The sequence below is a fragment of the Coturnix japonica genome, chromosome 6 (genome assembly GCF_001577835.2).
Source record: "Coturnix japonica isolate 7356 chromosome 6, Coturnix japonica 2.1, whole genome shotgun sequence".
In the NCBI taxonomy this organism is placed as follows: Eukaryota; Metazoa; Chordata; class Aves; order Galliformes; family Phasianidae; genus Coturnix; species Coturnix japonica.
Window position 1 is genome coordinate 18,706,294 of NC_029521.1, and position 11,646 is coordinate 18,717,939.

At 41.9% G+C, this 11,646-nt stretch overlaps 1 protein-coding gene across 1 annotated transcript; it reads right to left on the bottom strand.

Annotated features, from left to right (window-relative positions):
• Nucleotides 1–1,681: 1,681 nt before the first annotated feature.
• LOC107316090 (homeobox protein VENTX-like) lies at nt 1,682–11,646 on the bottom strand. The gene is made up of 3 exons (XM_015867236.2): nt 3,447–11,646; nt 3,098–3,294; nt 1,682–2,998 (listed from the first exon to the last, which is right to left on the bottom strand). Exons 1-3 carry the CDS (start codon nt 3,661–3,663, stop codon nt 2,696–2,698), a joined length of 717 nt encoding a protein of 238 aa, XP_015722722.1. The 5' UTR covers nt 3,664–11,646; the 3' UTR covers nt 1,682–2,695.

Sequence of the window (11,646 nt, forward strand, 5' to 3'; positions counted from 1 at the left end):
GCCCCGGGGCGAGCCGCCCGTGCGCTGCCCTGGCAGCTCTCTGCCCCGTTCCCTTTTTTTTTTGTCTCCAGACAGAGACTGCCAGCACAGAGCTCCAGTGTAGTTATTAAGATCTGTAGTTATTAAGATTAACTGCTAAAGAAAGATTTTTGCAGGTAGAATAAGTGCTAACATATGTTCGTGAGGATCTTCTGATAGCATTATGTGCTCAGTCAAACGAGCATCACCCCCCACACTCGTTGGAGCAGTTCTTGAGGATTAGGACAATATTTGCAAGGTGGGGCTGCCAAAACGGGAGTAAGACTTTTCGTGTGTTTGGTGAGCATACACATGGCCAAGAAATCGTTATGTTTAGTTATCATTAGCACCTTTCCGACCAGAGCTCAGCTTTTAGTTCTGCAAGCTCATACACCCCGGTTACCCCTGATGGCCAGACCAAGCCCAGAAAGCCTGCTAGGACCTGCCTCTGTTAGGACCGCAGGACTCAGGTCCATTAACTCCTCGGGCAGCCTCTACTCCGAGGCTGCTCCACAGTCCTGCTTCTCTCTACAGTCTCAGTAGGATTAAATTGCAGAACCGTGCATTGTGCATAGGCCTTTGCACAGAGGGGAAAGTTACCCTGAAGAGCTATGCTTGAGTGTGGAAGGGTGTAGTTAGGCAAGGTTTGCATGGCTTCATATTAAATCTCATACCATCCCACCATCACCCTCTATCCCCAGCCACCCCTCTGCGGCTGGGAGGGTATTGTTCTCTCTCCCTTGAACCCTTTCATCTCCCTCGCTCCCCCCAGGCTGCATTTGGTTGGGGCTAGGCTGTTCCCCAGCGTTGCAGCGGCTCCAACCCTCAGCACAAGGGTTGTGCCTCCAGCCTCGATATAAGACAGCACCTGGAGATGTAACGATGGCATTTAAAAGGATGAGCAAACCGTCTGGGTTCCTCCTGTGCTGATTATAAGACCACTTAACCCCACCACGTTTGTCCCCTTAAAAATGGGACAGTCAGTTTGACCCTTTTTTTCTGGATAACTTGTATACTTGTTGATCTTAAGTGTAGCGCTGTCTCTAAAATGTCTCTGCTTTAGAGCAAGTATGCACCAATGAAGAACCTTTTGGAGACATCTCTGTTTCCCAGTGATATTTCAGAGATTAATAGAATTTCAGATTTCTTTCCCTCCCATTTATTATTATTTTTTCCTTCAAATCAATACAGCCATTTAGTAATATTTGAATTCGAAAGATAAACATTCAGTTGGATTTTTTTCCTTATCTCCTCTTAGCAAATTTCCATAATCTTTAATATCTTTCTGAAAAAGCCTCAGGAAGATCAATAGCACCTAAACTCCTTATTGCTTTTCTGAAACCCTTGCATTAGAGCCACATTAACAGTGCACCTGTAGGCAAATAGTAACCTAAAAAGACTAAAAAAATGCAGTGTGGATTAAAATATTAAGGAGACTTCCAAATGTGGGAGCTACTCAGAAAAATCAAGGACTATGACCTTTGGAGGCACATACAAGTTACTTTGAACTAGGTGAATGTATTCAAATGATGGAGAGTGATCCCTGTATAAAAATGAAATATTTGTGTTCAAGAATGACTAGCAGAGAACCTTCAGACATTCGTGATAAAAGCCCACATTTTAAGTGCACCAGAAATCTTCTAATAACCCATGAGATCAGCTCTGAAGTGATGGAAATGTTTATTTCGCTTTTCATGTTAGCTCACAATCATCTTTGAAAGATTCATGACAACAGTCAAGGATCATTTTTTATAGCCCTTTCTCTAGCCTGAAATCAGACCATTTTAATCAAATCAGATATCAAATCATGAGCATTATTCAAACAAAAAGTGCACAGCACAATGGTAACAAATTTTACTGCCATTTAGTGAAAAAATAGCTTTGAAATGTTGCATTTCTTTTAATAATCACCCTCATACCCCATTAAGCGCATGCAGGACTGAGACCAAGTGTGTGTGTTGCAAGGCCAGATCCCAAGATCCAGCATCTTTCCAGTAGGACCTCGTTAACCCACTGAGGCCACCCATGAAATTCTGATAAGGTATGTTCATATTTTTATAGAAAGTCACTTTTTATATCCTAAAAATCATACTCTATATATGTTATTTTGAGGTCCGCAGTACAAATTCTGCTGTCATTGCAGGCCCAGTAATAAATATTGGTAACTAGTTCCAGATACATCTGCATGTCTTGTTAAAAGCACAGCTGCCTCCTGAAGTGCCATATGGGAAGCAGCTGAGATTGGGACAGCTGTTAAAGGGAATGGGGGAAATTCATGCTTTTTGTATGTATCCTCAGTAAATTGCAAGGTACAACACAAGAAAGATTATTCTTTCTGTATTAGGGCCAGGGCAGATCTAGAGAATAAGAACTGTGCTTCATTTAATGGGGAGGAGCTTTTTCAGGGCAGGATAAGTAGTTCTGCAGTCCTTGTGACAAATTCGTATGAAAGCTGAAAAAATGTTAAGTTTGTTAGGTGATTCCATATATAATACCATTTACCCCACTATGTTTGAACGTTGCTGGGTAGCTTGGCCTGAAGTCCATGATCTGGATCATCGATCAGTGCCTTGCTCATTGCTGCACCAGAACTCCAGCAGGCAGATGCAGGCAGGGGCAGCCCAGATATAGTTATCATTAGTGCAAATTCTCCTTAGTCATGGTCCATACAGCCGGGTCAGACACTCAGCAAGAAAGCCCTAGGATCCCTGTACCCTACAAAGCAGGGTGCTGCCCAGAAGCCGACAGGCTGTGCTCTGCAGGCGCTGCTGACATCCAGAGCGGGTGCTGGCAACGCTGCCAAGGCAAAGCTCCCCGGGGCAGCCTCATGCCCGGGTAGAGGCGGCGGTCGGGCCACGTAGGTGAGTGGTAGGGACACCTGAGGTCCGAAAGGGAGAGGTGGAGTGCAGAAAGGCTCCGGCCTCAACTCCTGCAGTTGCCTCTTGAGCTTCATTCGGCGGTTCTGAAACCAGGTCTTGATCTGAGGGAAAAGAGAGCGGGGCAAGAATTGAGATCCCGTTCTAGACTAGCAGTCAGCTCCCACCCCGTCGTCCGCCCCGGCTCCCCGCACCGCGCTCACCTGCACCTCGGAGAGCCGCATCCTGCTCGCCAGCTTGCGGCGCTCGGCGGCGCCCAGGTACCGGTGCCTCTGGAAGGAACTCTCCAGGGTGCTGATCTGCTCGGCGCTGAACGCCGTGCGCAGCCGCCTACCGCCCCTCGGCTCCTCGGGGCACGAGCACTCGCGGCCCCGCTCCTCTGAGGGTTGCCCCTCTGCACCTGCAGATGGAAGAAAAAAAAATGTCAGGCAGGACTGAGGGATGCCCGCCCGACTCAATGCATTCCCGCATTAATCCCTTTCCCGGCTCCAGGGAGCGGCACACAGTTCATGCAGCGCTCCCAACCCAGAGCGAGTCGGTGGCCGCGGTTACCTGCAGCGGGGGGTGTTGCTGAAGGCTCCCTGTTGCTCCTGCTGCCTTTCCCGGCGACTTTCTCCTTGCTCCGTTCGCTCATTCCGGGTCTGGAACCTGAAGCGGGCCGGCGGCCGGCTGTCGAGGGCGATGCTCGGCGCGGCGTGCCCTGGGTGGGACTCTTGGGGGCCTGGCTGCTCTGGGATAGCCACTCCACAGAGAATGGGGCCTTGGTCATCCTGCTGCGTTTTGGAGCTGCCGATAAGGATAGTGTGGAGAAGCACGACTCCTTTATACCTCAAGTCCCGGAGGAAAAACGTTGTTTGTGTAAATACACATCAAAGAGCCAGATAAGTATCATCTAATTGCCATCAGTCCCCCCCCCAACAAAAGATACCGTTCACACATTGCCACAGCTCGAGGAGGCCCGGCTCCGCCGTGTCTGTCCCTGGAGGTGTTCGCTCCGCAGTCAGTGATTTACAGCTCTTGTTGCATCCTATCCCGATGCAAATGGCATTTATGGTGCTGAGCGGCCTCAAATGGCTCTGGGGAATGTACCCCGGGGAAGCGCGCAGGGACCCGCTCCCCCAGGCTCGGCGGGTCTTCGAGAGACGGCTTTTTTTTTTTTTTTTTTATTTCAAGCGGACGAGCCACTGTCTAAACGGATTTTCTGAGCCTGCTGTTCTCTGGCCTGAGCACTGTGCTCCCCAAACAGCCCGTGCTGGAGAGCAGCCGCTGAGAGAGGGGGCTGGAAGAAAAAGTTGTGAACCAGTAAGAAGTAAATGCCAAGGCTGTTGAGTTGTACGGGCCGGCTCCTGGCTGCTTATATTCAGTTTTCTGAACTAAAGAATCAGAAAAAGACAATCATTCTTTAGAATTAGCTCTATTCAGGTTACAGAATTCTTGCCATATTTCCCTTGCCCAATCTTTCCAGCTATACAGGTCACACAGGGTTCTCTGCTATCTCACTCTCCATATCGTTTCCTTTACCACCTTATGCGTGCTATTCAGAAGTGCTCCCATCCATTTTGGGTTTTGTGTACATTAGGAACACTTGGCTGTTACAGTAATGCCTCAGCAGTACACTGACAAATGATTTCCAGTGCCTTAAGGACATTTATTTTCACTGCAGGGTAACCACGAATTCCCTCCCCTTTTGATCCTCCCTTCCCATGCAAAAACCAAGGGTGAACACAAATTTGCCATTGGTAACTGCCATCCCAGCCCTGCATGACATCAGCTCACCTCCAGAAATTGTGACTGCAGGTTTGATCTGCCCACCAGTGTTGCAGGCTTCTGCCTTATACCCATCCACTGCCACCTGCACACAAACCCAGTGCTCTGCTGCCGGTCTGATTGCTTGTTCTGTTATTCTGCCAGTCCTCCTTGGACTCAGCATTCACTTCTCTGGTCATAGTTAATGTAACCACAGCTCTATTTCCTAGAAAACATTTTAGCATTCAGGGAAGCCATGGTGAGATGAGAATTGTCACTTGATACAGACCACTGTATTTTTTGCAAGCAGACACTGCAGTCAAAGAGGCCATGTTATGGCTTGTAGAGTTTTGGCTGGAATAGGATGGGACTGAGATAACAGTGCTTATACAAGGCAGCCCTGCAGAAATGTGTTAACATGACTCTGGTCTCAGGCTAAGGAGCTTCTGCAGAGCAGGGCAGTCCTACCTGGATGCCTACTATACAGCTGATAGCAGATATTTTGGGATAGCAGCCCAGACTTTGAGCACTAATTGCTTTTCCACATCTTCCAATACAAAGGCCAATTCTGCACTACTGAGCCAGCTGAGTAATCTGTGCTCTGAGACATCTACTTCCTGCTGAAGCTTTGAAAGAACTGAAGGGAAAGTAACTGAAGGCTTCCAGGTACCTTCAGAAGTGGTACTGGACGAGGCTGCCAGCATTTTGCCTTGCTGCAGCAAAGGTGTAGAAGGCCAAAGGAGCTGCTATTTTCTAAGAGTAGGTTACTCTTTATTATTACAATGGAGAGTCCTGTGAGACTGGTGTAGAGTGAGCACATGGTCATTAGGAGTAGTGGGATGGTGATGCAATAAAGCAGTAAAAAGGCAGCTAAGGACAATGCAGGATTCATCTGTGTGTTCATCTATGGGCATGCATAATTCCTTCCGAGGGATGCCCAGTGAAGCAAGGGCTTCTGGCAGATTCTGTGCCATGTATGTGGTCTTATTCTTGGCATGTTCATTCAACCACTGCTATCTCTGAGAAATCACTCTTTAGGACTTAAAACCATTATAAGTGGCCTCTAAGCAACCTCTTTATCATCAATTACTATATCTTTCCTCCCTGACAGAAGAAGAGCTATTTTTTTTCCATGAGGAATGAAAATGAAAAATACATGTGTAGAAATGCCAGGAAAGCCTGGAATAAACAGACTGACAAGGCATAGATGAAAATTAAATTCCTCTTTGTGCTTGGAACTGATATAAATTAACACAGTGCTCAAAATGCTGGGAGTTCTCATGACCCCTCTACCATAAGGCTGCTACCAGCAGCTGAACAGCCAGTGAAATCACTTTAAAAATACAAGTTCTGCTGGAAGAAAACACTTATCTAGATTGGTTTTAGTAAGCTATTACCCAATTTAGCCAGATTAAAAACAAATTCAAAATTGTTACAAATCAGAACTGTATTTAAAAGTGTACTGCGTTGCTACAGAGGCAGGGTTACCAGCAAAATATTTACCATCATTATTATTATTAACTATTAAAAAAAAAAAGCTACTAGAGTTGAAAAGCAGCCAAGTTTCAGACATGCAAAATCGCCTTCAGGAATACAAAATATACCTATGCAGAATAATGCATATATATAAAGTTCACATGAGTCCCACTGTTTTTTACAATTATTCAGGTCACTTGGACTGACAGTCTGATCAAGACCACAAAAAAAAAACCAAACAACACCACACTGAAACACCTTAAAATCTTGTAAAATTCTGTGAGGCTTCTTCAGGTGTGTTACATCAAGGACTTTTTCTTTGTTAGTCTTAGCTGAAGAATAAATGTTCCCATGATGGCAGCTTCTGAAATTAAATTTAACAACTTGTTTAATATAAAGCTGACAGTTGAACATTTCACGCACTATTTTCACTTTTTGTTTCTTACAAATTCCTCCTCAAGAAATATAGCTGTACTATCACTTCCAGAAAGAAACCTTTCACTTTCAGCTATCGCATAATCTATTTTTAGAGCTAGCATTTGAGCATGACAATGTCAGCAGGGAAACAGTACATCACAGCTGGATTCCCTGGGTCATCTGGACAAAACTGTGTAGATCTGAGCAGTGAAAATATTTTACTGGCTCTTTATTCACCTAACACAAATCAGATAATTGTACTGTTCCAAAACCAGCCTCTTTATATTAATGGCAAAAAATGTTACCTATTTCAAAAACAGGTTTCAAAGCTCTTCTCCATTTTTTGTATTTCTAATTATTCTTTCCCCTTTTCTGTCTTTCTCACATTATACTGTTTCTTCCTATTTTCTTTATTCCAATCGCTTACATCAAGTACTCTGTAAAGGTTACTATTAGCTGAGGAAGAAAACTTTAACCCTATAATAATTCAGAACCATAGCAACAGAGGACAACTGACCCTCTCCATCTACTGCACATCCAAGCAGGGGAGCACAGCCATCCTGACACTCTTTCTGAGCTTAACAATAAGGGAAAAGTGAGCATGTAGTGGGGGAGGGCAGGAATACTGTTAGGTAAGATGCTTAACTCTACACTCTCAATACGTGATTCAGTGTCTGTGTTTTCCCCAAGCAAACTAATTTACTTCCTTTGACAGGCTTCACAAATCAAAGGTAGGAAACTAAGATTCAAAAGATAGAGGATTAAAGGGAGCAGGTACACATATGTTCGTTTTACAAACGGGATGCAAAAAGCTTCTGCTATTTTATGTTTGCCGGCTTCTAACGGGCAGATTTTGCATAGTCACCTGGAAAGCGAATCACTTCTCACTATACTTTTGCTTACAGTGAGGCGCGTACAGCATAAAATGTTGCAAGGCTCTCTTGTGCCACCTCCTGGTTATAGTTAAGACTTCACATGCAGGAAACTGCCGCACTAGGGAAGGAGAAAAGCTGAAGTTTAGTCGAGGCAGTGGCTTTCCCGGCAGTGAGGGAAAACCGACAGAGCTTGCTTTCCACTTTCCCTGAGCATACGGATGCACACGGAGGGCTTTTGCCTCTCTCCTGCTTTTAGAATTAAGCCACTTTCCCACTGCATTAACATATCTATGTAATGAAAATGTTGTATTCCTCCATAACGTCGCCTGCACGAGTTTAAGTAATGTACATTCTGCCCATGTCTATTCTATTCTGTGAAAAAATAGTAATAAAAACCTTGAAAGTTTGTGACTAGGGTGTGACAAAAGTAATAATTAGACAAAAAACATTGCCCCACTGCAAGTAAATATTTGAATTTTGGTCCAATCTACTTGACAGAAAACACAGAAAGGACTGAAGATCATGCTGAGCCCCTCTGCACTCTCAGGCACAGGAACAAGAGGATGTGTGTGTGTGTGTGCACTCATTACAATTTGATCTGAGCTGTTCTCATAAGTCCACAGGAAAAGGGATCCTACAGATGGGTACCCTATTCCAGAGCTCAACAAGACACTTCCCAATGTAAAAACTGAAACAGAATCAACACTGCTTCAAAATCAATACTCCTTGCCTTAAACTTCACAGAGCATAGAGAAAACTAGTTCTGTCCTTTGCTACAAAAAACTTTTTACAGCAACATTTCACACACACTGAATCCTACTCAACATAGCTTTTTCAAGGTCTAATTCTTTTACTCTGCATTTAAAAAAAAAATACTATTCTTATTGCTATCCTCTAGTCTTTTTTGTTTAGCATGTATGTTTCTTAAATACAGTGTTTAGATGGTAAGCTATTCCTGCTGATGTCCACAAGTGCCAAATAGAGCAAAATAATTACCTTCTGTCATATAGGGCTCTCTCATTGTACATCTCAGGTCTTCTTGCCTTTTTTTCTTTAAACAGAAACTTAAAACTTTAAACAGAATGCAGTAAGTTTTTGCATTGTAAGGATGAATACATACTGGATTGCATTTAAGCATCTATGAGAAAGGAAAATCATTTATCTACAATCTCTCTATCACTGCTGTATTGAGGACTGAAACAACAACCCACATGCCTATCCCTGAAGGACTGTTAGCTTCCTTCTCTTCAAATTGTAGTTTATTCATTTGTTATTTAGAAACAGATTTCTTAACGTTCTAATCATCTGCAAATCACTCACTGAGAAGTTATGTGTCTGAGTAACGCTTATGAAACAAATCCAACTGAGAAAGAATAGAAAAAACCATAAAAGCAAAGTATAGAATTGGTTGAAGATTTTTCAAGGAAAGAAACTTGCCGGAATCATGAATCAATGGTGATTCATGAAATATTTTCCAGTTACTTGGTCTGGCCTTCTATAGAATACTTCCTGGGAATCAAGAGAATCCATCCACGTTTCCTGACAGGCTTCTGAAAGTTGGAACTGTGGATCCTGGAAACCTGTTTTCCAATGCAGCTACTGTGAGACTAGGACACAGTTCCCAGCACTCTTGCAGGAGTCCTGAAAAACCCAGGGACCCTGGGAAAAGAGACCTGCAAAGGTACACAGAAAGAGCACCAATGCAGAGGAATGAACGCAAGGAACTGGAAAGGCTCCCATGGAGAATATTTCACTGAAGAAACTCTACAGGTCATTTGTCTGAAAACCAAATGCTGTTTTCACATGTTATGATCTGTGCTTTCTTTTAAAGGGACATTCCACTCAGAGATGGAAAAGTTTAGCTCAAATCCTGCTGCACGTTAGTTATAAATAAGCAGTACCATTAGATGCTAGACATAACTTTATTGAGAAATCCGTGTTATGTAATTAAGATGTAAATAAGATGACAAAAGCAGTCTGGTTTCCTTGCAAAGGTGATTTTCCGCACCTACCCCAGTAGATACTTACACTTGTGGTTGTACAGTGATGTCTAAATACAAAAACTTCAATATTTGTTTGATGAAAACATCCCAAAGTAGTACCATACCTCCATACTATGCATTTATAACAACAATAAGCCTGACACACTGAAGCATTATGCAGAAGATACAAAATGACTTCTAAGTTCTTGTATAGCACCAGTTATTGTCACAGAATAAAACCAATATTTTCTAGGTGTAGTAGTTGCTTTAGATCTTGATAAAAATGGTGAGACATGTAAGACCTAATTAAGGTGGGTGCAAAATATAAACGCTAAGTAAATCCACAAAAGCAATTTCAATAGCCTGACTGGCAACTATATAAAATATATTTATTAAGGTAACACGAGCAAGTTTGTGGAGTTCTTTGCAGTAGTAAAGCTTATGCTACTTCAAATTGTTCTGTCTTTCAAAGGCAAGGCGTGGCTTTAAGTAAATATTAATTTTTTTAATGGTGAACTTATTTCTGAAGATGAAGTCATTGTGACAATCTTAAATCACTCTATTATTTAAATATAGGAGGTAATGATTAAATGTTTTCACATTTGGCAATTTTTAGAGAAATATTTTTAAAATTTATTAAAATAGAAACATATTTTTCATTCTCAAGCGTGAGCAGGAACACTAACGACATGTTAAACGTACATATGATAAGTAACAAAAGAAATCATCTTAAAAGCAGAACAAACTCAAGAAAATCCAGTTGAAGGCTGAGTTTTCCAGCATCTAAACCAGTAGGAATACAAGTATCAGTCTAGAGCTACCATATTAGTATAAAAAAATAATGGAAGTATTTACTGGAAAGAACAGACATACCTTGTGTTCAGTTGAGAAAGATGAGAAGGCCTGTGATGGTATATATTGCCATCATTGAGATCAGAAAAGGAGAATCTTTTCTCTTAAACATTGGAAAAAACTACAGTTTACCATGTACACATGCATTTCTGTCAAATACAATAGTACAATCTGCAAAATATTACAGATGTGCATATTCCCATCTTTCTCCATCATTAAAACATGCCAAGGCAATTAATTCACATCTGCTTTTTCCAAAATTTTACTTTCCTTCTTTTCCTTCTTTGTTAAACACATTTCCAGCAAATCAGTTACAGGACAGAGATCCTTCTATCTGTTTCTTGCCCTTTCCCACTTCTCTTCCAATACTACTATTGTTTCCTCTGGTAGAATTGTCACCTTAATTAACTTGTGGGTTTAAGATCTTGACCTTGCATGAACCTGGGTAGCTCAACAAACTTTCTAGCTAAAGCATCACTTCCCATTGCTGTTTAGGTATCTGTAAGCATAAGCTCTATGAATAGGTTAGCACCAAAGTTTTACAAGATGCATATCAAAAGTTAATAGTTATCTCCTATTTAATGCTGCTGGAGCACTGCAATTTACAAGAGCAACCTCAGGAGCAAAAGACATAACCAGATGTGCCCACCACATACATACATACACAATTGGCAAAGTGATTGATTTTTGTACCAGACACAGAAAAAGATCAACTCATGTTTACTTTCTTCACAAGACCATGGAGGCAGCAGCAAAGCAAGAAAGTGGTAATTATTTAGATTCAGATCGTACTTTCATGTGGAAACAGGCTAGTTCAGTGACAGTAAGATGAAAAGAAAAAAAATTTTACAACATGGTATTTCCTCTCCTTCCATTGTATGCTCAAATGAAAAGATAGACAATTATAAACCATCATGCATGGTTTTATAATACTCAACATAAAAGCAAAAACCACCAACAGTCAACAGATAGTAGAGACGTCCCTGAATTATATGCACATCATGATAGGATACAAATGTACTATGTTTATATAAAAATATATTCAACACTAAATTAACATAGTCCAAATAATCCTAGGACAATTTTGCAACAGAAGCTGCAAGTATAAGTTGCTACCACAGTACTTTTCAGATATTTTGCCTGTTGGCTAATTATTATTTTATGCAAAAGGACAGTGACAAAATTAGTCTCTTTACTTTTCACCTTTATCCACTTGCCAAGGAATCATACTTCATTAGTCAGCATTTCTTTTTTTTACTATTCCACGTTAAGTAATATACCCATTTCAAACTGAGACAATATTTTAAGTCACTTAAGTATTTGTTTGGGAATTGGTTCAGGAAGTAAAGTCAATTTAATCCGGTATTATACTCTATACTTGGAATAGAACAGATGAAATGTAAA